Source organism: Motacilla alba, chromosome 14, assembly GCF_015832195.1.
Source record: "Motacilla alba alba isolate MOTALB_02 chromosome 14, Motacilla_alba_V1.0_pri, whole genome shotgun sequence".
In the NCBI taxonomy this organism is placed as follows: Eukaryota; Metazoa; Chordata; class Aves; order Passeriformes; family Motacillidae; genus Motacilla; species Motacilla alba.
Window position 1 is genome coordinate 10,970,787 of NC_052029.1, and position 25,213 is coordinate 10,995,999.

The 25,213-nt window shown below is 48.7% G+C and overlaps 1 protein-coding gene across 1 annotated transcript in view; it reads right to left on the reverse strand.

Moving 5' to 3' along the window:
* ADAP1 (ArfGAP with dual PH domains 1) overlaps positions 1-25,213 on the reverse strand; it is a 51,306-nt gene that overhangs the window by 14,012 nt on the left and 12,081 nt on the right. Inside the window, exons 3-4 of the mRNA XM_038151194.1 lie at positions 24,744-24,835; positions 16,200-16,282 (exon numbers count right to left, since the gene is read on the reverse strand). Coding sequence (XP_038007122.1) covers positions 16,200-16,282; positions 24,744-24,835 — 175 coding nt within the window. The remainder of the gene's footprint in view (positions 1-16,199; positions 16,283-24,743; positions 24,836-25,213) is intronic.

The following is a 25,213-nucleotide window of genomic DNA, read 5'->3' on the forward strand; positions in this document are numbered from 1 at the left end:
TCACTTCAGCTATGGATGCCGAGCAGCTGATGAGATTGATTGCTTCCACAATACCCAATTAACCCACTCACTCGGCAAACGATTGACTTAATCAAAGGCAATTAGTGCTTGAATGGCTACAGCAGACAGAGAGCCAGGATTTAGTGGATGATTCAGATAACTTTGTACAGACATCTCCTTGGCCTTCTAAGGGAAAACACCTTCACCAGTGCTCACCTCAGAGCTGAAGTGGATGAAACCTCAGGTCGGTGGTGTGAGGTGGCACAGAAAACACAAGAGACTAGGAACACACACTTCTCTTTACTGATAAAAGGAGAACTTGCAATGGCTGCTGTTCCCCTTTTCCTACTTTTTCTGCTCATGCAGGACCCAGAGCACCAAGCAGTTGACCAGACCTCAATGACCAACAGGTCCTGAAATGGTAACTCGCCTCTGAAGTCAGATCCAGTCCTCTGAGCAAAGTCAACCCTGTTTTACAAAACCACCTTCAATACTGATTTCTTCCACAGCATCTTCTTCCACAATGTAAAAAAAACCAAAAAAAACCAACAAATAAACCAAAAACAAACCATCCCAAAAGACTCAGTGAGGAGGCAGGACCACATCTCTGTAGAAAGGCAGGTGTCAGTGTCCTCAGGGACTTTCTCCTCTAGACAAATCACCCCAAACTGGCACAGCAGAGACCAGACAAAGCCTCACCATGGGAAGGTCAAGAACAACCCATGACACCTAAAGCAGAGGACAGAGATTGTTTTAGATCCTGTGAGGAACAACTCCAAGGCTGAAGCCAAGCATGGAAAACCAATTCTCCAGATCACTAGAGAAAGATATTGTCATCTTGATTTTGTAATGGAAGGTGCTCCCCAGCCGCTGGGATCAGTGTGGAAAACAGAGCCAGATGCACCATCTCTGTGGAAGGATCGTGGGGCTGAGCTCAACTTCACACTGACATCCTGAGGCTGACAGAAAGAAGACAGGTCTGTCCCCCACACAGGCATGTGGCATTTAAATGCAAGGTCCATCCCCGGGTTTCCAGTCCCACTTAATCATGAGTACACTTGCATTGGTGGCTCACAGCAGAAAATCCAAATTGCTTCTAAGCAAAGCACCAATAATAAAGCCGAAATCCATTAAGCCTGTGATGTTTGCCACTATTTAAATCTGATTAAAATTGTACATGACACCACTAAGCCGAACAGTCAGAAAACACTCCTGTCAAGTCTGATGTTTCTCCGTGTAATCCAGACCCCCCTTCTTTCACCGGGTTGTCAGCTAAAAGGAGCCATAATAAGAGATCATGTACCTAATCCAGCTTCCTAAGCTGTTTTTAACTGGTTTCTTTAATCACATGTTACGATTCCCCACGGAGCAGCTCTCAGGTGACAAAGACATTACACAGCCATTCATCCTCCCGGGAGGATCTCAGAGGGGATCACCTGGCCCCTTGTGCCCACTGAGCGCAGCAGGAACAGGACACACAGGAGCCTCTGCAGAGCTTGGGAAGCCACCAGTGCGATAAGAAATGGGAAATCAGGGCAGCAGGGAGGGACAGCCACTGGGCAAGCAACTGCAGGGTAAGGTGGTGCAAAGGACACTCATCAGAGAAAAATTTTCTTTTGGCAGAGTGATATTGATCTCCCAGTGAGCACTCACCTCCTCTGAAAATGCTGCGTGGGAACAAGCATGAGGAGAAAACACCAAATTATGCAATTCCCAAGTCTTCACCTGACTGCTGCAGGCATATCAGGTTTAATACAGAAGACAGCCACATCCTCTCTTTTATCAGTTTATCTTATAATTGACCATCGATACAGTACAACTTCCGTGATAACTTAATTACTGAGCAAGTGTTTACATATTAAAGATAAGACCACAGCTGGCTGCTGCCAGCAGAATTTGATTGTATCTGCTGAGAGATGTTACAACCCCTTGCTACAGAAAATGTCTTTACTGGAAGCCTTGCACTCACATTGCTGAGAATTGAATGTGGAATCTAATTTTACTTGGGAATCAAATGCTTCCTCTTCGAGTGGCATCCCTGCAACACCCACCGGGAGCCGCTGGCTGCTTGGAGAAAAACATCTTGTTACAGGTAAATAACCTTCAGGTTTTGCTCTTTTGAAGCCAGTCTTTCATAACAGAAGGCAGATGAAAGGTGTGAGGTTGGCAGTGTGGTGAGCAGTGAGTACACCCAAAGCTGATGCAGCTGGAAGGCTGAAGGGTTTAAGGGCAGGCACGCGGCACTAACTCACAGTAACATCCTGCAGCTCCTCACCTCGGCAGCTGAATTCTGACAGCCAAACCACTCCCAAACCACAGGGCAAGGATCCTCCTTGGGTGAGACATGAACACTCCAGAAAATCCTCGCCGCAGCCACTGTGAGTTACTGCTCAGAAGCTGCACAGGAAGGTGTCCCACAGCCTTCCCTCTCCGCACCTGGAGGAGCTCTGCCTCCATCCCACACCATCATCCCCCTGCCCAGGGATGCCCACACACAGATGGTCCTGCCTGCACCTCTGCAAGGCAAGGGAGAATCCACCTGCAGCCCCACATGCAGAAAGCAAAGAGGTGAGACACTGAAGGAGGACAAGGAACCTTGACACCCTCCTCACGCACCGCAGTGGGATTCACCAACCTGCAGCTGCTCGAAACACCTCCCGAGCACCAGCAGCCACCTGAAGGTCTGGATTTTACACAGGCATCCTCAAACCACACCATGGGATCAGGCTAAAACAGTCTCTGAGCTTGAAGAGCTTCTGATGGATCTGTTCCCCACACCAATAAATAAAACCTCAGCCTAGGCAGCTGCTCACACAGATCAATGCCAGCAAGGATGAGATGAATTTAAACCCCCAACAGAGCTGTAGAGGAGTCAGCAGAGAAGTTCACCACAGACTTTAGATGAGTTTAGGACTCTGTGTTCCGGGGCATCCTGGAATAAAGCATTCCCCCCCACAGGAAGCATTTCCATACAATCACAAATCATGGAAAGCCATTCTCACACGTAGCTCTCCTCTTTTTCTGCTTTGAAGAGAAATCCAAATGGCTTCGAGCAGATCTGCTGCAGTGCTGCTGTTGGCTCCCGAATGTCTTTTATTGAGTGTTCAATGCATTTACACTGAAAACTTCATACAGGAAAGGAGAATTTTTTAATTTAGGACTCGTTTCTGCCCTGGCTGCTGGTGTTCCAGCTGTCCCAGAAATCAGCTGGTACACGAGGCTCTGGCAGCTGTGCTATCAAGGAAGGAGCATTTGGCAGCGCAGCCACAGCCTCCAGGTTGCATAAGGACATTTGCACACCTTGATTTTTCTAGAACTATCACCTCCCATTCCCTGGAGCAGCAGAATCCCACTTAATGAACTCCTGGAATTATATAAATCAAGGCTAAACTCTGTCCCAATAAATCATTGACCAAAATTCCCACTGACTTAGCTAGGCTAAAATTTTCTTCCACCCTCTGCAATGCATGAAAGCTTGAAATCCACTCCCTGCTGAGCAGCCTCATTGTCTTTCAGGTATTTTGGGGATGTGCTGTTTGTTACTGCCATGCCCATGTCCCTCAGGGGCTGCCCTGGTTACGAAACTGGAGGTGGCTGCTGTGTCTGCACCTCAACAGCAGCAGCATTTGTAAAACCAGTCCCATTTAGCTGGAGAGGCACCTGCCTGTCCCATTTCAGTGTAAGCATCCCAGAAGAGGGGTATGGATAACTCCTCCACTGCTGCACCGGGGATTTCAAGGTGAAAACTCGGGTGAGTTCACTATAGGGGGAAAATGCTGGAGGGTGTGGGCTGGTGTTGGCAAGAAAGAAGCATCAGCAAACGCTCTGGGTTCAGAGCTGAGGCTGATCTAACTCAGCTGCATCTCTGGCAAACTCCAGAAAAAGACATGACCTCACCCTGGAGAATGTTTTTATCTGATGAGAGACAGAAACTGCTCAGCCCTGCACAGGTCTCCAAAGTAAAACAGATCTTTCTGTAGCAGAAATTGAATTAAGCTACCATGAGTTGCCATGAAAACAGCCTTTCCCATGGTCTTTGTCATCTCATTGCTTCCTGGTCGCTCCCTTCTCATTAGTGGAAGAAAGATGCCCCAGAGTTTTGGTCCTGTGTCATTACCCAGGGAATGTGAATGTGCACAGTGTAAAATCACTGAGAAACACCAGACCTGGGGCACCAAGAACTACCCTCATAAAGCACAGAAAATACAAAGGGATGGTTCTCCTATTCTTTCCTTAAATGTTTATCATCCAAGACACGGAGAACAAAGCCTTGTACTTCTCTTCAGCTGTCTCCAGTTGGTATAGGTGCATTTATTGACTGCAAAAACTCAAGGTTACAGGAACAGGCAGCCTGAGCAATATCAAAATACACTAATTCAAGGGGGTTGACCTCAAACTGGGAAAGCTCAAGGACAGGAGTGAGGCATGATAATTATAGTTGGGGTGTTTCACACATTTATTGATCTTACAGTCTATCCTCACCAGCTGGACTGACTCTCCTGGGAACTACTCAGGGCATCCCCAGGGAGCATCCAGAGCACACCCCAAAACACAGGCAGCACATTCAGCTGCCACAGGCTGGAGGGGCTCAGACCTCACCCATAAGAGACTGCACTAGTTCAGCAAATCCAACCAGCCTCAAACTGACCACAAATTCAATGCTTTTGATTTGAGTTGATAAATGTAAATATTTCTGTTAAAGGATGACACAAAACGAAACAACATTTCTTAGGTGTGCTTTTTTGAGAGGGAAAAAAAAACCAACAAAGTATTTTGCACAAAACCCTTAGATGAAGAACAAAGGAGAAAAAAAAAAAAAGACCAACCACCAAGTATTTAAAATGTCATGGGGCAGCCCTTACCCCTTTCAGCGAGGCTCACACCCACACTGCTCTGCTTCCCCTGCACCGAGCATCGCTGCTGCCTCGCCTCCTGCACGAGAGCTGCTGCTCCTTGGCTAATTATAGAAGCTTGGATCTGAGCTCTGCTGAAGGCAGCTTGACAGAACCAGCTGTTAAAATTACAGCTGGATCCTAAACTAGCTGTGAGCATCCAGCTTTAGCTCACAGGGCTGCTACCCCCCTCCCAGGGCCGGCTGCCAATGCCTTGCTTGGCCGGCTGCTCCTCCTCCCCTAAGTTCAGACCCACAGGTTCTCACCTGCAATTTTTGGCTGCCTAAATGCTTTTCTGCTTTAGTGGAGTTGAAGACATCAGAGCTTTTCACTTTGCTAGATGTTTTTCTTCCTACAGCAGCTATCTGTAAGATCCATCACCGCCCCATCACTTTGTCACTGCAATGTTCATGGATTTCCTGGAAAGCATAACAGCAGTTGCTGGCCTCTTGCCATAGCTTAGAGAGATAGAAAAAAATAAAAATGCACCAAATTTAACTCTGAAAGACAAGCTTTTGCATTTGGAGCCCTCTCCTTTGCCTTTTGGTGGCGACTTTGTGCGGCGTATCCTTATCAAGGCCGGGAAGCAGTGCAGCATCTTCCCTTGATTCCCACAGAGCCCCAGGAGGCGGCAGTACTCCTTCAGAGGGGTCTGTACCAAGTCTGAATCAGCACTTCCAAACAGCTCCTGAAAGGCACTGAAAGGCTTCTCCAGCTCCTGGTCATATGATGCCAGTCCTGTGAAATGCCAGCGCATCCTGGCATGGGAGCGATGCCACACGTGGGTCTCTGCCCCAGCCCTGCTCCCCTTGCACCAGAAAAAATAATGGTAAGACAAACCATGCTGTCATCTCCCCTTGCATCCTCCTCCTGAGTTTAGTTTGTTAAACAGCCCTTTGATGTGCCTTGTCTTTACTGCAGCAAAGTCCTCTTTGATGTTTACACCATTTGTACTGCCAAGCTGCTGACAGGGAACAAGGCTGGGACCCACCACAGGCAGCTCTGCAGGAGAGCCCTTCCCAAACCCACTGGGGATGCTGCAGTGGGTGCTGTCAGTCTGGCTGGGGCTTACATCTGCTGCTGATTTCTCGAGTGGACTTTTTCAAATGGATCCATTTCCCTCCAAGGCCATTTGGTTCAATATTTGTTCACTCACTGTGTGAGTTTTTGCTTTGCTCTGGGTGAGGCTGCAGAGAGCAGAAGTGACCTGCAAAGTACTCCCCCCATCCACTTCTCATGGTAGCAGTGCCAGGGCACACCAAGGCAGAAGAAGAAGCAGTCATTTGTTTTAAAGCAATGACTGCATTTCCCTCAAACCCCCAAGGAGAGGATGGGGAAAGGTTTCTTGGAGCAAGTCCTGACACGGAGTTGTGTAATGTTAAATGCATAAAGGATTACACTGGGAAGACATGAAAGGGAGACTGAGCATCAGCAGTGGGGTCCCATCTGCTTCAGCTGAACATACTTCTCTGTAAACTTTCCTCCTTCAACCATTTCAATCTTTCTCCAGAGCCTTTCATCTTAAACTCTTCCTCCCTATTAGACAAAAGGGTTTTGAGAGGAAAAAAAAAATCAGGCCATAATTCCTCTTTTTTGTACCCATAATCCACAGCACAAGTGCCAAGGCATGGGTGCCAGACCTCACACAGCCCCAGCGGGGTCATGCCCTGCTCCTGGGGCTGCCAACGTCACCCCTGCCACACGCCAGGTGCTGCACGGGTGAGGGGCGAGCAGGGGGGCTCAGACCCACCCAGAGGGGCTTCACCTCCATGAGAGGCTGTGGGGAGGGGGAGCAGCTTGTGGGGAGGGGGAGCAGCTCCCCGAGCCTGGCTCCCAGCGTGACTCACGTCCCGGCCGCGCTGATGTCAGGCTGGAGAACAGAAGCTGCTCTGTGGCTCAGCAGCAGGAGAAGGAGGTTTCTGTGCCAGGCAAGGTTGCTCACTGGAGGGATGCTCGTGCTTTAACCCACTCCTGACAACAGCACAGCAGCCTCCAGTGACCTTGTGCTGGGAGAACTGCAGGGTTTGCAACTCCCATCAGGCACTCACACCCCCAGCCCTCTGATGGAAACCTCTGGACAGGGGCTGCTTTTTGGGGGCATCTGTACAGCACTCAGAGCACCAAATGCTCTAAGCAAAACAAAAACCAAAATGCTCTTGAGCATCCTTGAAATGCTAAAATGCTCCTTTGAAAAGCCAATAGTGGAGGCTGCATCCTTTTTGGAGAGGGCTAGAGCCCCGCTGCCACTTAGCCTGACATCCTGCATCCCTCCTGCCATGCTCCCCACTGCTCCAGTGACCACCAAGAGAAGCATCAGCAGAACCTGCACAGCACCAAGCTCACAGCAGGCTGCAAAACTCAGCCAAGAAGCCAAATTCCCTGATACAATCCCTGCCTGGCTGTGATGCCAAATCACTGCATCCTCTGGGACACTGACACAGGGCAGAGGTCCATGCCAAAGAGGTGCAGCATCCCTGTGCCCTGGGCTGCTCATTCAGCCCCAGATCAGCCTGTCCAGAGATCAGCCCCACCTTCAGCTGGTACAACCACACACAGCCTGGGTGCCCCAGTGCCAAGCAGAGGAGCTGCTCCTGGTGTCAGCTGGGAAGAGGGAAAATGCAGCCAGCCTTTGGGCCCCTGCAGCCAAGCCCTTACAGACAAGGGCAGGACTGAGTGCAGCCATTTCTAACATGGTTTTGCTGAAATCCAGTGAGAGCCAAACCTGGTGCTTTGGTTCAGCCAAATACTGGAATCAGTTGCTGGGAATTTACTGGAAATGGTGATTTAACAGCAGGCACTGCTGATGCAATCCTAGCACACCAAGCACCAACATGCACTGCAGGGAGCTGGTGCCATGACTCCCTACCACAAAGCATCTCCCCCTCCATGCCCACATCTCTGCTTTGCAAAAGTCAACATGAATTCTCAACAGAATATCAGATTTTTGCTGCTTTTTAACCATGCTGCTATTACTTTTTTATTTCCATCTCTAGGTCTATGAGGAATCTTCTTACAAGGATTGGAAAGAGAGGCTAAGACAGCACAAAAAAGCATCCCACAGTGAGGGATGCTCCACAGATCCTGTGACAGCCACATCTTCCTGATGCACGCTGCTGCCCTGAGTCACAAAAACAAGAGCTTCCCATCAGTGAGGGGCAGAGCAGAAAATTACGGAGCTTCTCTCAAAGCCCTGCTCTAATGCTTGAGCCTTTCAAGCATCAGAAGAGAATTTAATCCATTTTATAACCAGCATCAGATAACAGTGACATTAAAAAGCAGTCAGAGCCAAGCAGCAACTTCTTTTGGAGGCTATTAAGTAGAAATAAATTAACTTATTTCTTTATATTGAAAATTCCTCTCTACGGACTAAGATCAAGGCTGGCTAAAGCTTTTGACAGCTGTTTGCCCATCAGCCACATCTGCATTGAGGTTAAATAGAGATTTACACTCACAGAAACTTCTGAAAAACTCAGACCTTTGGATCAAGATGCAGCCAGTATTTTCAGAAGTTCAACTCAAAATGTTAGAAGAGCCAATTATAATTAGGCTTTTTCTACATTTCTATATATGGTGTAAATCAGGAGGCAAGTCACTGGCATTAGAGGAAACATGCCAGCAAAAAAAGCAGAATGAGGGGAAAATAAACTCTTTATTTGCACGATACTATTCACTTTACAGACACCTAACACAGCCAGGGCTTCTAGGGCCATTCATAAATTCACAGCATTATGTGGCACTAAAGCTTTTGCTGTGGCATTCAGAGTCCAACGTGACCTGGCGTTTATACAGTGACATTTCAAACCTCACTGCCCTCAGCAGAAATACCTCCAGGGCCGTGGCTCGGGTTTGGGTACAGGAACAGAAACATCACAATCCCTGCAGAGATTCCAGCACTGTCCCAAACTCCGAGCAGGCAGTGGGGATTAGAAACTGATTTTGTTTAGCAGAGCACTCGTGGCCCCTGAGCTGCCATTGCAACACCGGTGACACAAGCTGGTGGAGCTGCTCTGGCCTCGGACACTTGGACACCTGGACACATGGACACTCGGACACTTGGACACCTGGCTCTCAGACACCCGGACACTCAGACACCTTGACACTCAGACACCTGGACACTCAGACACTGGCAGGGGCTGCCCTGGGCTGGCGCCGCAGCCCCCCAACAAAGGGCAGGCGGAGCGCAGCTTCGCTCCCTCACCAAAGGCTATTTTTAGCACGAGGAGATGTTGTAAGCTCACAAGGAACTGGGGGAAGGGAGAAAAGGTTTAAGGAAAAACCCACAAAACGATGCTGAAGTATTTCTGTACCCTGTCAGGTCAGAGAGGAGGCACAGCCCTGCCCTGCACCGTGGCCAGGGACACCTGCCCTCGCCGCGGCGAGGAAATGGAGCCATGGAAATGGAAATGATGGAGGATTGCTTCACACACACACCAACCCCAAACCAGGCAATGCCACCCAGCCCCTGGAAGGCACTGGGATGCTCCTGCACACCCCAGGGCACACAGGCAGGGGACCTTGCTCTGCACCACTGCGCTCTCCTGCAGCACACGGTGCCTGGACAAAGCCCCGCAAGATGTTGCTGATAACCCTCAACATGGTTGCTTTTATCTCGTGGTTTCTCTTACTGCTCCTGTGAGCTCTGTTTCCTAAGGAACCAAGGCTTCTGTGAGCATTGCTCATCCATCTCTCCCCCTCTGGCTTCTCAGCATCTTGGATAATTTCAGCCAGATGTGGCTCCGGTAGCAGCTGAACACTCCTCTCTCTTTCTTGCTTATAAAGCAATGTGGTAATTTAAAAAAATCATCCTCATCCCTGCATTTTGTACAACCACCCTTGTGGTGGGGCACTGCTCTCCTTCTGTGAGGGGCTGGCATCTCCTGCTCTCACCTCACCCCCAACCACACCCCCATCCTGCTCTGTGCTTGTGCAGAGCTCAGCACAGCATCATCCTGACCATGCTCACCTGGGAAAAGCCAGGAGAGCTGCCTTGGAGCTGCTGGAAATATAAAGAGGAACGTCAGCCAAGGATGTGGGCTGCACTAGGGGAAAAAACAACAGTGAACTAAATCTTCCTGCTGGTCTGCACGAGAGAAGATGAGATGGCAGCTGGCAACCATCCTGACCACACACAGGAGCTGGCTCAAATCCTTCCCAGTGCTAAGAGCAGCTCTTGATTGAGCTGAAAACACCTCAGCAACAGAGCTTTGGTTTAATGCTCTTATTTAAGATGCAGGTGTCTTGTCAGCAGATAAAGGATGCTACAGGAAGGACTTACAGCACTTCTCCCCACTTGTAAGGAGCTGGTTTCACACATCAGCTCTGTCTCACCCTTATCAAGTCCCTCCCGCAGGGGTGGTGCTCTGACCATGGAGCAGGTCCAGTGGGATGGAGCAGTGTTCCACATAAAGACTTCCAGACAGCATAAACCAGCACAAGCAGTAGGAAAAAAACCCCAACAACACAACCCACCTTTGTCTCTCTTGCCCCTCTCATGGGAGCCCAAATCTGGGAACACTCTGTTGCCACAACCCTCACACTGCTACAGTGCCCTGAATGGGGACTTTGTTGTTTTTTTAAACCTTCTCACCAGGACTCTTTTCTGTCCTGGTCAAACTGTCCTTCCCTGCATCCCGGGAGCTGCACCAAGCCCGAGCAGGGCAGTGATTCCCTGGCACAGGTAAGCCTGTGCAGGTGACAGGACCTGGGGAAAACACCCCTCTGGGGCAGCACACTTCCCACCACGGCTCCACCCCAGCCCTGTGCAGTGTTCAGAACCTGCACGCAGGTCCTGCTCCCCTGAGCCTGCTGCCCTCTCCACTCTCACCCTCTCCTCTTGCAAGCACCCCCAGATGAGAAGACCCTGCCTGTCCCCATCCATCCATCCATCCATCCATCCATCCATCCATCCATCCATCCATCCATCCATCCATCCATCCTCCCACCCACCCAGTGTCACCACACCTCCTGTCCCCAGGCCACCTCCACCCCCGGGCTTCACTGCAAAGTTTGTTTGCAGAGCAAAGGGAGGGGATGGTTCTGGTGTGGCTTCACACCCCCTGCACCAGCAGCTCCTTAAAGAGTGTTCAGGGCTCAGCAGAGGCCACCAGCAGCCCTCAAGCTGATATTTGATTTCTTTGCTCAGTTCTTTGGGCTGTCTGATGTGCCCCATGTCCTCTGAGACTGCCATTAGCACTGGTTTGCTCCCTGGGTGCTGCTCAGCCCTGTAATTTGCTTTGAGGTTGTGAAAAAACCCAGAGCAGAGCTGGTCTGGCTCTGACACCCACAGCTCCTCACTAGCTGGAGGAAATGGGGTAAGAGACAGCAGAGGATCAGGTCTGTCAGTTAAAATAATTGGATTTTAACTGCAACACTGCTCACTGTTTTGTCTGATGAGGCCCAAAATAAACTGCATTACCTCACTGCGGGTCACACTGAGCTAATAAGGGTCTGTTCCTCACACTGGGGAAGGACATTTTTGTGTCCCCTGTGTTTTCTCCAGTGCTTTGCAGTCAGAGCTCCTTCCAACTGTGTGAGTGCAGGGGAAAATTAATTCAAACTGCTGCCCAAATTATGCAAGAGCCTCATGGAATGGAAAGTGCACATTAACAGATTTTACTATTTTAGGGTGTTCTTTTATGTCTCATAATTTATTTTGCCATCATATTTGCAGACAAATAGGAAACAACACAGAAGCCAACTAATCCCAAGGGGGCTGACAGAAGACAGTACAAGCAAATAGGCACCTGCAGAGAAATGCTACCTGAATAAACCACAGCTCACCTGAATAGTGACAACGAGATCCAGCCCACAGCACTACAAATACAGGAATACCACCCAACAGAGCCTACAGCCTGACATCACTGACTTTGCTAACGTGCCCAAAGTTTTGCCTGTATCTTCCAGCTTTCAGCAGCTCCAGTGGAAGCTCACAGGCCACCTCAGGTTGCAGCAGTGCCACATTATTGCACTCTGCAACCCAAGAGGTCGTCCCACCCATCTGTGGATCTAACAGTCAAAAAATCCCAGTCCTCCAACTTCCACCCCAAAGGACAGGGTTTAAACATTCACCTGGTGCAAATCTGGATTCCCCCAACACTTCCATGGGACCTATGACAATTTTTATCAGCTGAGGAGCCCCAGCTCCCCAAGACCAATGAATGAAAGCAGTGAAGTCAAAGTCCAAAGGGCAAACAATTCCCTTTTGTTCTCAGCCACATTCTCTCATCTGTAGCCTGAGGTGCATCAGAGCAGCTGCACCTTCACCAGTTTTTATCATCACAGTGCTCCAGCCCTGCAAACACTATTCCCTTTTGCTTCCTCCACCTCTCCCTTGGTTAAAAGAAACCCCCTTGATTAAGGGAAATCAAGAGCACCCAACTGAACTAACTTTCAGCAGGTCCTCTTGGGAGCACTGCCATAACTGCCATCTATCAACAGCAGGGGCAAACAACCAAGCTTTTTAAAAGCTTCCACTGGAGCAGATGAGGAAAGCTGGAAGATACAGGCAAAACTCTCTGTATCTGATCAAAATATTTTTAAAATTTATCAAACCTTGAAATTGCCTTGAGATACACATCCAGACTTTGATGGCAATTACAACTGTCCCCTGTTTCCAGGAGAATTCAGCACCCCTGCCCCATTAAACTCCTTTAGGAGGGACAATTAGCTGGAGACTGACAGCAATTTTGCCAGTTCATTTACCAGAAGGGATAAAGCCAACCTGGAACACGTTAATGTGAGAGTCTCAAGACTGGCATCATTCTGTGCTGTTGTACAAGAAATGTACTGCTAGAGAGAGGGATGTGGCCATGGTGTTAATTAGGATTGCTGGGGTGGAAATAATGTTTTGTTTCATGAAGTCTGGCTAGGGCAAACAAATTATTCAGCTCATACTACAGCTGAATGAAGAGCTCAAATGTATAAGAGGATGTCTCTGGGAATCAATAGTGGATCACTGAAACATTTAATCACAGTTTCACTGATCTCACTGCTCCGTCTGAGCTCTCCAGGCAATGGTGCTGATACACTCATTAACAACAGAACCATCAGCCTGAAACACTAACGGGACAGAGGAGCTGAGAGCTGGGAACAGCACATGGGCCTGTGCTCCAAGGATTCCTAGGGAGCAAGGAACTCTCAATCTTCCTAAATCCCCTTTTAGGAGTTTCCACAGTGATCTCCCACCAAGGGTGAGTGGCTGTGACTGCACGTACAACAGCACAACCCCAAGAGGGGATATCTCATCTGGGGACTGAACCAGGACCCATGGATCCACAGCCAGGCTCAAGAGCTGGTTTCAATGCTCAGCACTGCCCACACTGGGGATTTCTGCACATGGGAAGTGTCTTTGTTTCCCAGTTCTGATCCTGCTACCTGGCATCACTCTGCATCCCACGAGGCAGATGTTTCCCAGCAGATATGCAAGGCCCTTTGGGGCAGCTGCTGCCTTTGCATCCCACACTGCCTCTTATCCATCCCCCTCCCCAGCAGCTGAAGTTTGCTGCATCCTCCTGCCAGGCTCCCCTGCACTCTCTCAGCCCTGACCTGCACATCTGACACTCCTGTCCCGAGGCTCATTTCTCCTGAGTCTGGCAGTTCAGCTGTGATAGCTCCTGCTTGGCTCCACAGGCTCCAGACAGTCTCTCCCCAAAGGATATTCTGAAAGACACTGAATTTCTGACCAGGGTTTCATCACGCTGCCTGGAAAAGGATGTTGCTCAAAACTATTCCAATATAGCATTTTCTTATTTTTCATGCAATTATTGAACAAACATCAGAATGCAAAATAGCCCCTGGGACTGGAAAATGGAATTAAATCTTCCAGCAAACATGAGAAAATGGATACTGACATTTCTATTAGCAACAAAATGTTTCATGCTTAGAAACTGGTAACCTGACACTGCTCCAGGGAATTCAGGAGGGTGAGGAAAAATGGTCTGAGACAGCATTAGGAAGGAACAGAGATAGAGATACACCCCAGTGAGACACAGCTGGATGTGGGGCGGGCAGGAGGACACCCTGGTGGCAGTGCCACCTCGGTTTGCTCACAGACATTTCAGGTCAGTGGGAAAAAGCAGCAGCCCAGCCCCTCTGCCATCCCCAGCTTGCTGAGCCTGGCAGGAGCAGGCACAGGAGCCCAGCACCGTGAGCAGCACAGTGGCAGAACAGCCCCATGGCACTGGAAGGGGACTAGAACTGTCCAACACACCCAGGAACATTTCTGCTGGGGACATGGCCTTGGCAGTGCTGAGTTCAGGGCTGGGCTAGATGATCTTCACAAGCTAAATGATTGTGTGACATTCAGAGTGCTCCCTTCCCACAGGACACAGGGTCTTCCCTGGGCTCCCTTCTCAGGACATGACCCCAGGAAACATCCAGCTCCCAGCCTGAGAGCTGCAAGCTGCATCAGCAGCTGGTCTGCAGGACAGGCTGGCAGAAGGAGCACTTTTGGGCACAGGGTGAAGGACAGGTGGGCACCACACCTGGGGGCTGTGATGGTGCAGCAGGAGGGGAATGTTGGCACTGGGAGTTCGGGGTGTGCATCCCCAGCTTGGCTTTGTTGTAGTATTAACCTGGTTCCCCTAAGGAGGAGCCACCTGGCCAAGGCTCTCCTTGGAATTTACTGTCCAGAACAACCAATAAATGGCATCCCAGCTGCACAGGTCATTTGTGTGGCTCCTATGCTGGGTTTTGGACACAGTGCCATTCTCAAAGACAATTCACAACCTAAAATCACTTATACACCACTTAATTGATGCCCACCAGCCTGCTTCTCTTCCCCTCCTCCTCCCCAGAGCACTGCTCACTGAAAATGGCTCACCCTCTTCTATTCTGTATTTAATGGCTTTTGAACTTCAAAGAGAGGTGAGAAAACCCTATCACTTCAGCATGCAGTTAAATATTACACAGCCACATTACTGAAAAACACCTACAAAATACACTGCTAAAATAAACTCCCCTTTGAATTCTTCTTATAATATCTTTCAGAGAGCTCAGAACACACTGCCCTTCTTCCCACACAGCACTGAAGCACCTACTTCACTTTAACCAGGTACACACTCTTCTCAGAGTCAGAAGGACTCATCATGTGCTTAAAATTATTCATTTTCCTCAAGTACTTGGTTGAATCCCAGCTTTTATATCCAGAAGTTGCATGGTAGAAATTGGAAACACTGTTCTTGGATGGGTATTAAACACACATTGGCAGATACATTCAAAAATTATCTAAGAAATCAAACTATTTATTGCTAATAGAACAGGTCTGACTCCAGCAGACAGCTTTTATAAAAATCTAAAATAAAACTGCACCTAATGTACTCTCTATGAATAGGGACACTCCCCACACACTGTGTGCCTCATGTATACAATACAGCAGAGCTGAAATGCTCAAAACATAAATTGAGAATATATGAGATCAGAATTTAATTGTGGTTTTCATAACAGCAAACTGCTGGAGCTACCTGCATATTATTAGTCTTGAAAACCATCATGAAAATAATATTTTAACCTTTAATCTGCAACATGGTCTTTGCTAATAAAATTATCCCAGAGTCATCCGAGCACATAGATGGTGTCAACTACTTAATATGCAGAATAAATTAAATGCCACTTACATATAGCAAGGGAATGCCCAGCTAATTTCATGCTGGTGCAGCCACACAACACACACGGTGGAGCTCTGTGTCTCCTCTTCATATCCTGCTCTTCTGCAAGAAAATCACCCAACCCACTGCTCTGCTACCCCAGCCCCTGGCAAGGCCACTGTCACCTGCTGAAAGGAGCTCTGGCACACGAGCTGCACCTTGGCAGCTGCAAAGCCCTCCAGGGAGGGCAGGTCCCACTGCTGACTCCTGCAGCGTCCTGCAGGGACAGGGACAGCTCCCTGGGACAGTGGGGGACGTGCTGCACACACCCAGCACCACCAAACCAGGCTAACAGTGCTGCTGCATCCCTCCAAAGCAAAGGTCACCTCAAGGACACCAACACCCTTTATCTGCACTTCAATCCAGCTGCACACCTCCTGCTCCCAGGAACAAAGCCACTGCTGCTTGGCCTGACTTGCTCCTGGTGAACAGCCCGTGGAAGTCAACAGGAAGACTTGGATTGGTTTCCATCAGGTATCCAAATTCCCAATATTCCAAATCAAATACAGGGAATGGCAGGAGAGATCTTGTGCAAAAGACCATACTTACTTCTACTTAATGAGATAGGGGCAATAATCAACACAAAGAACATACAAACAGAGAGGAAGAAAATGGAAGGTGCTGGACATCAAAAAACTTATCAGCCAAAAGTGTCTTTCACTACCTGCAGAATAAGGCTCCTGCTTCTCACTGTGGATGAACTCTTTTCGTTCATATTTGGCTCTGATCCACTGCTCCCGCAGTAATCTGGAAAAAAAAATACAGAGAAAAGGAAACATGGTCCAAGATGCGCTAAGAAAGAAGTCAGAACTATTAATTCTTCAATGAAAGCACAAGTGTGATTTAAAAGTCTTCCAAAAATTGAGTTGTACAGTTTGGAGTCAAGGGTTTCTTCTGCTTACAGGTAGGCAACAATAAATCATTTCCTTGTACATCCATTTCTACTGGAAACTTATTTTTAAACAATGCACAGATTTAGCAGAACAGCCTGTCCCCACCCACCCAATCAGCCTCTGTAAAAAATTCCCTCAGTATATGAACCATTTTAGACCTAATTTTCTCAGCCCCATTCTTCAGTGAACAGGGCGAGTAAATGAAAAATCCCAACCACATAGGAAAGAGAGGTTATTGCCCTGAAGATATCAATACAGAAGCAGAAAGTGCTGAAAACCCATCTGGCCAAGCTCTCCCAAACTCACAGCCCATACTGCCAAGTTTAAGAAAGCAGTCTATGATGCATGGCAGCAAATATGATTAAAAGGTCCTTTACTTTTAATACTGAAATAATACAGATGATTTATACACCAAGACCACAATTTCCAAAAAGGAAAAAATTACCCTGAAGATTATAATTTTTTTTTTTGCTATTTTATTTCAGCATGAATGTTTGAACCCATGAAGTAACTTTGATCTGGAATATGCTGGAAGTTGCTTCAAACCATTTTTAACTGAACTTATTTCTTAATTGCCCTAGAACCCTAAATAGCCCAAGCAGGCAGATCACACTCAGAAATGAAGGCATGTGTTATCCCAGCTTCACAGCAGACATTTTGGAGCTGCCTACACTGAAGATAGCAAAAGATCCCCCAGCACTGAGTGTGTTTTGTAAAACCATCACATTTCAACACACCAACTTCTCTGCCAATGAAATGCTATTCATATGCTTAATCACCTTTTCTTTTTTGCTGATTATGCAAACAAAATGGTATCTTTTCAGCAGCCACATCCCAGAAATGCTCAAAGAATATAAACATACCACCATTGCTTATGAAAATTCATCTGCAGGTACAGCAAATACATTCAATAAATCTGCAAGACACTATCCAATGAGAACTGTGGCTGTGACTGGTTTCCTGGCAATAAAGGAGGAAATAATTACATAGATTTTGTTCCCCTCATTGTGTCAGCTCCTTGGTTGGGGCACCAGCCTTCTCCCCAAGGTCTGGGGAGCACCACTGCTTCCCTGCCCCCAAAACCCAGCTGTGAGCTCCTGCTGTAATAGAAACAAAGCACCAAGTCTGCCTCTTCCCTTCTGCTCCTGTTTCCATGACTGATCTTTAGCTGTTACACGTCTGCCAGTTTGACTGTGAGCTCTGAACATCCATCTCCCTTCCACTGCCATCCTGTCCTGTTCCCTGGTCTGGGTGCAGCCCATCCTCAGGAGGTTCAGGGGCACTTTGTACAACCACAGAAAGCTTGGAGGGGACCTTAAAATCATCTAATTTCAATTCCCCTGCCATGGGGTTGCACAAACCCCATCCAGCACCCAAGGGGGCTCTTCTGGATCCAGCAGAATGCCTTTTCTGGATCTGATATCCAAACACATCGTTGGCCTGATGACCCAAAAGGTGGCACCCAAATGCCTGCTCTATAATGCTGTCACTAACCAGCAGAGCTACCAAAACTTAATCATAAAATAAACAATCCTTGAATTTATATTCTTTTTGCGATTTTTCCTGGCCAGCTGCTGTGGACAGCTTGTTATCACTGAAGCCAAACTTGGACCTTTTCAACAAGATGATTAGGGATGGAACTGGGAGGAAGAAAATTCACACCACCCTCAGCCCCAGCTGACGTCAGTGGATTCAGCAGGAGCTGCAGCTGCTCCGAGTTCTGGGAGTCAGCCTTCCAGCACGGGGGTTTAAATACAGCATCAGCTAAGGTTCATGTGCAGCAGAGGGAAAACACTCCTGCTGCAGGATGTTCCTGTGCAGCAGACACCCTGCAGGGCTCATCCCTGCGGGAGCACCTCCCCGGCTGCCCAGAGCATCGCTGCAGTGGCCCCAGAGCTCTTGTGCAAGAGGGCACCCCCGGGGCAGCCAGCAGGCACCACACCCCCAGGGGAGCCCTGAGGAGCTGCAAAATGTTCTAGCTGGCCTCTCTCAACATCTGGCCCTGAACAGGAGAGGCTGCAATGGCAACTCCCAGAGCCCATGGGAATCCAGCTGTGCCACCTTCCCAGCAGCTCGCACACTCTTCCCCTTTCCTTATCATCACAAACCCCGGCTCTTTCAGCAATCATTTCCCAAAACCCAGAATGCAGCACAGAGCAGCCCATAGTTTGGACAACTCAGTGCAAGGCCACCAGCTGCAGCTTCTGCTCCAGTGGTTATTTATAGAAAGCAGAACAACTCCAGTAAAAGAAACTAAAACAAAAACCCAGCTAGGACAGCAAGGAGTTCACCATCTCCCTTCACTGCAAGAGAGAAGCTGAGCAAGGATTTCACCACATTCACTCTCTTGGACCAGATGCAATCCTGCCAGAAAAAGCTGCTGGTGCTAAACCCCAGTTTGACCAGCACAGCTCTGATGAATTCAGACAGGAGCAGGAATGTGTCCTGGGATCTATGGGAGCTGAGAGCAATTGCAGGGCAGAAGACCCTCAAACCATAGAGGGATTGCATGAAAAGCCACCACTTCCAGCAGACTGCTGGCCAGATCTTAATTTAAATATATCTTCAGGGACTTTAGAAATATCTGTGGCTGTGTTTTAGTTGAAATGCACTTTTCCAGGTGAACATGAGTGTATGTAACCCAGGGCAGACATCACATACCCGACACAGGAGCCTCCATCCAAACCCACCTTTGACTCCAAAAGGAGTCCTGTGACCAGAAAGGACTGCAGTAACAGCCCCCTGGTATTTTACTGCCTTTCTGGTGATGGGATAACGTAGCAAATCAGCAAATATATTATTTGTGTTTGTTAAAAAAATGTAAGTGCATCATTCCTAAACTGCGGAGATGCACAGCTTTCAGGATCAACTCCAAAAGCTTTAACAGCCCACCTAAAGTCTGTCATGCTGCTGGTTACAGGGAACTTGTCATTTTTTGGCAATCAGAACAGAAAACTGTACTCATCAAAAACCTAGAGGAAAAGCAAAAAAACCCACCAACAAAACAAAACGCTAAGGAAATCCACATTTCAGAATAAGGGAAAATTCATCCTCCAGATGGGAAAGGACTGAGCTTGACTGAGGGACAGCAGGTCCAGAGGCTGACAAAGCACTGCCCACACCATTGCAGGCACTTGCTTGCTTTCCTGACCACCCACGTGAACACAAGGGCTCTGCCCAGGGGCCAGCGAGGAAGGTTCCAGAAGAAGCCACTGGAGCAGTTTTATCTTGGTCCCACCTACTCAAAGCTCACAGCAAAAAGCACCACAGGAAAAGCTGCTGAAGCAGTTTAATATCAAACTGTGGCTGCAAGGCTGCAGAGTGCTGTGGAGGAGGTGCTGGCCAGCCAAATTCAGAGCCTCCAGTTTATTTTTTCACCAAGACTGATTTTTTTCTCAGCTGGGCTGCCTGATGCACTCCAGAGCACACCCACAGATGCTGCACATAGAAGCTGTGGCTTTTTTGGAGACATATGACAGGCAAGAAACCCCAGCCAGAGGCGAAAGTGGCCCAGAAGACATCAAACACCACACACTACCACTGCCTGACTGCATCCTTGTGAGGCACCATCCAGTCCAAGAAGGACAAAAGAAAGGAATGTCATCCAGAAACACCATTTCCAGAAGCCAAATTTGTAGCTTCTGGAATTTGTCAGAGGTTTTTCCAGCAAAAGCCAACACGCTTTCCACAGGCAGCTTGGTGGATGCAGCTATGCCAGGTTCCTGTCAAACAATGCTCTAATGAAATTTAAATCACAGTCCAAATTCTTTGCTCAGACTGCAAGGAGAGCCACTGCAGCACAGACTAAAAGCCTGTCTAGCTTCACTCTCTTCCTATCTAGTAAGGTCTTGCTGAGAGGACTTGCTTTTAAAGAGCTTTGTGGAGGCATGAGCCAGCTGGGGGCTTCTTCAGGCTCTCTGTGCATCACCTCAGCTTGCAGAGCCTGAGGATTGATGTGCCATCCCCCTGCCAAGACCAGCACCCCAGAGCAAGCTGCCAGAGGAGAGCAAAAAGACAGGGGTTTGGCTCTGAGGGCATAAAACCCTTGTATTATGGATTTGAAGAAGTTAAGACTGATTCTGAGTATGCAAAATCACAACATTCTCAATTAAAATGCTAACAGGGTCCTTTTTTGTTTGATTGCTCTACATGCACTGTCCAGCACACCCCAACACTATTTTTCAGAATGGTTAAACACCAATTAAAAACATGTAGGAAACAGCCTCTGTCAGTACTACCTCAACCTTGTAGCAATTTCCTTTGGAAATTAAAGGAATCAATATGAATTAACAGGTTTACAAGCTAACAGCAAAGAGAAAACGAACAAGAAGAGAAAACCCCGTGGCTGGTCAGGATTGAAGGACTGGGCAGATCTCAGCACTTGGGTGACTCGAAGAATTCCTGAGGCTGAGTGACCAATCTGAGCCACCACGGAGGCTCCAGCACTTGGGAATGAACTGATGAGCAGCCACTCCCAGTGGCCACACTGCAGCACCTCCAGCTCTACACCCAAGACATCAGGCACTTCTGAAAGCTGTGAATGTAAAGTCTGAAAATGCTTATGAATAACTAGGAACCTGAGCAAATCTCAATTTCACCCCTGTGGACATTATGTAATGAAGTTTTTATATCTATAAAGTTCTTATTATCTATGAAGTGCTGGCAAAAGGAGGTGACAGAGGAAGTGGTGAGAAGTTTGCACCCCTGCCTGCCTCTATGCCCCAGGCATGGCAGAGGAGGGGCCACGCTGACCTTCCCACACCAGCCCGAGGTGATGGGCTTGGCAGCTCCTCCACCAAATGAACCAAACTTCAAATGATTAAAAAAAAAAAACAAACCCAGAGATCTCCCAGGCAGATTTCCCTCTGCACATCTCAATCAATAGCAAAAGGCTCTTCAGCTGACAACTGTTGTTCTGGAGATGAGTACAGGGCTGACTCCCCAAGATGTGTGCCTCTCTCTGACTGATGCCTCAGCTCCCTGCAGATACCACTCAACCAGCACAGCTCGTGCCATCTCATCCTGCCCCATTTTTCTGTGCTGGCAGTCAGCACTGAACTGTTCTGCACGAGGAGCAGATGCAGCTCCCACTTATCCAAGCACAGAGAGAGGAGCGGAGCAAAGCACTGCAGTTCTCAATCCCACAGGATGAGGCTCTGCATTCCCAAATCAAGCAACAGAAAACCATGGGAAGGATCGGGCAGGGACAGGGATGTACTTCCAGTTCTGCAAAAGCCCAGAAAGAGATGATCTCACTTTCTTCTATCAGCTTTCAGCCAAGTGAAAGACTGAACAAAGCCTTTTTCCTTTGCTTTCACTCAAGAGTGAGTACCTGCTGCTGAGTGGTGACTCAAAACTCGACCATGTGCTTGCCCCACAAAAATCTGTTTCACAGCTCTCCATCTGCTGATGTGGTGTACCAAGCTGGGCCATGACCTCTCATGACCATCCAGAGAGAGGTTTTGTGGTTCAAATTCCACACCCAAAGCTCTTTGGGCCAACATCCCAGAGTCTGGGACTCATTTCACTGTTAGGGACTCCCCAGAGGAACAGGAGCTGGCTGCTCTGGTCACTGTCCCTGGGGCATGGGTGTTGGCAGACACAGAAGATGAGAGGAAGGAAGGGGATTTTTTGTTTGTTTTGGGTTTTTTTTGGTTTGTTGGGTTTTTTTTTTTTGGTGGGGTAATTTTTTCACCTTTGAACTTTCCCTGGGCAATTCCAGAGCAGCCCTCCAACTTCTCGAACCTTTGCCAAGTGTCATGCAGAACCAGGAAGCTACAATGGGGTTTTTGAAGGATACAGAAGCCAAATGCAGCAGGCAAACACCATGAATTTCCCAAAGAGCCAACCACAACATCGTAGGCAAGAAGAAAAAAGGACAAGCTGGCACTGCAGCACTTCTTCCCTCTTGCCCCAAACTTCCCAATTCTTCATGCAACCAAAGCAGAGGGATTCCAGAAACAGCATTATAAAATTAAGAAGCTTTAAATGAACCAACGGCTGCCCAGGCACTGCAGCTGCCCAGCATGTGCTGCTGTTGGAATCAGAAGCACCAAAAGCTCTCAGTGCTGCAGAACATGGCTGGAATCATTGCCAGGGCTGGATGGAGGTGTCACCCGTGGTGATGCTTCCCAGGGCTGCAAGCTGGGAACAGCTCATGCTATTGCAGTGACTGGACTGCAGCGAGGCGGGGAAAAGCTAAATATACACCCTGTAGAAAGCAGCACTCCCCTGCACTTGTTTGGCATGCCTCTGTTGAGAGGCACAGAGAGCCCTGAACTAGAGAAAGAAAAATACAGCTGGGCACAGCATCCTTGAGACACCCCCAGGGTGCAAGGTGCCCCCAGTGCTGATCCTGCAGCAGCGTCAGGACATTGTCTGCTCCTCTGAGAGGTCACATCCACCCCACTGCATCCTGCTGCTACGGCAGGAACCCAGCAGTGCTGGCCCAGAGAAGCTCTACCAGAGCAGAGCTCCAGACTGAGAACAGGAATCAGGGCATGCAGGCTGGTGATTGTCCCAGTGCAGAACAGGCACAACAAGCTGGCACCAGAAAAGGGTCAGAAATTAGTCTTCTAGCTTCTCCCAGGAGGACTGGCCTTGCCTCATCTTCCCAATGAATCAGGAAATAACCAAAAACATCAAATCATTTCAACCCCCTGCTCCAGCTCCTTGCAGGTTCCCAGCCCAGCATGGTGCTGCTCCATCAGCCATGGGCACAGGCTGTGGATGGAGTGGCTGCCCCAGCAGGGTCCCTGTGAGCTCACACAGCCCCAGCAGGGTCCCTGTGAGCTCAGAGAGCCCCAGCAGGGTCCCTGTGAGCTCACACAGCCCCGGCAGGGTCCCTGTGAGCTCAGAGAGCCCCGGCAGGGTCCCTGTGAGCTCACACAGCCCCGGCAGGGTCCCTGTGAGCTCAGAGAGCCCCAGCAGGGTCCCTGTGAGCTCAGAGAGCCCCAGCAGGGTCCCTGTGAGCTCACACAGCCCCGGCAGGGTCCCTGTGAGCTCACACAGCCCCGACAGGGTCCCTGTGAGCTCACACAGCCCTGGCAGGGTCCCTGTGAGCTCACACAGCCCCGGCAGGGTCCCTGTGAGCTCACACAGCCCTGGCTGGAGCTGAGCCACTGGCTGGCAGAGCTCCCCAGAGTGACAGAGCTCTGCAGGATGGAGGGAGGGAACAGCACAGCACAGCAGGCTGAGCTGCACTGGCCAAGCAGGACACACCACCCGAGCACAGCACCAGGCTGCCAGCCCACAGCAGCAGGAATGGAAATGCCCCTGGTCCCCAAGCTGCCTGAGAGCAGGAGCAGCTCCTGCTGCCTCTCACTGTGCAACGAGAGCCAGGTGTGATTGGCAGCCAGGTCTCAGGACACCCCAAGCTGGAGGGACCTGCCCAGCTCCCTGCCAGGCTCCTGCACCCCTCAGGCAGGGATAGGTCATGGAAAGAACCAGGACTCTGCTCCTGGGCAGCCTGAGTATCATCAGATAGACCACATCTAACTGAACTTAACAGACTTGGGAGTGAACAAAATCAAAATCCCCTAGAATTGTTTCTCCTACCAATCTCGCTTCTCCATCCCCAACATGACAAGCACATACAAGTCCCAAAAGGCACAGCCAAACTGCTGGGATTCTGGAGCTCTGAACATTACATGTTTTTTTTCTTGTCAGGCCAGGCAGCTCCACTCACACAAAAATAAAAAACCACCCAGGTACACAGCAGGGCTGGACACTAAAAGCCAAATTCAGCCCATCCCCTTGCACCCTGGATGGCAGAGCACGTTCTGCCTGCTCAGCTCCTTGCTCCACAGAGTCACCCCAGCTTCCTAGGGAGGTCACTCCCCACTGCACGGGAGACACAGCCTTTCAGCTGCCTCCATGGAGGAGATTATTTGTCATCTAGGTGAAAAAAAACCCAACACAAACCCCCAGTATTTTTTCATTACAAACAACCCAGCATCTCACACAGAGGATTAGCAAGTTCTGCCTTGATGCAGGAGGGGGATTTGAAAAGGCAGAGGAAAGCAATGGGTAGAAATTGGCATTCTTGCAGCTCTAGAAACTTGGAAGAGTCTGGGGAACAGACAAATTATTGACTCCCCTGCATCATCTCAACTGTACTTATTAAATAAGATCCCACACGTAGCATTAACTCTACCATATGCCTGCAGAAGGAAAAACATTTTCAGGACCTTTTATAAATGAAACCTCCATTGTGGCAGGAAAAAAAAAAAGTCTTATGCTAAAACTAAAGTATCACAGAGGCTGCAGCTGCACAAACAAATAAATGTTGTTTACCAGCAGAGGTATTTACTTACTGGCAGTCAAGATACGTTGGTTTATAATAAAACGGTGGCATTTTAGATTCATATTTTGCTTTTGCTACATTGTTTCCATTTGAGGCCATAAACTGTAAAGAGAGAAAAAAACAGAAAAAAATTAAGACAATTTTAACAGTATTTTCTTTTATTCTCTTTTATTTCTACAAAGCAATAAAATTATTGGGATGGGGGATCTGTTCTCTTACTGAGAGGCTTGCCCAGGACTGTGCACAGAACAGTTGCTGCAAATAAATATTGGTTATTATTGCTAGGGGTCCTACAGCTTAAAATGATGCTGAGGACATGTCCCAGCCCCACCTGCATGATCCCTGCATGAGCAGGAGGCAGCTCACAGTGGCATTTCCCCCTCAGGCATGGGAATCAGATGGATCCCAGGAATCCAGATGGGGATTAGGTAACCAGAGGGAAAAACCTCCCACTGGCTTTTAGTCTCCATGTGTTACAGC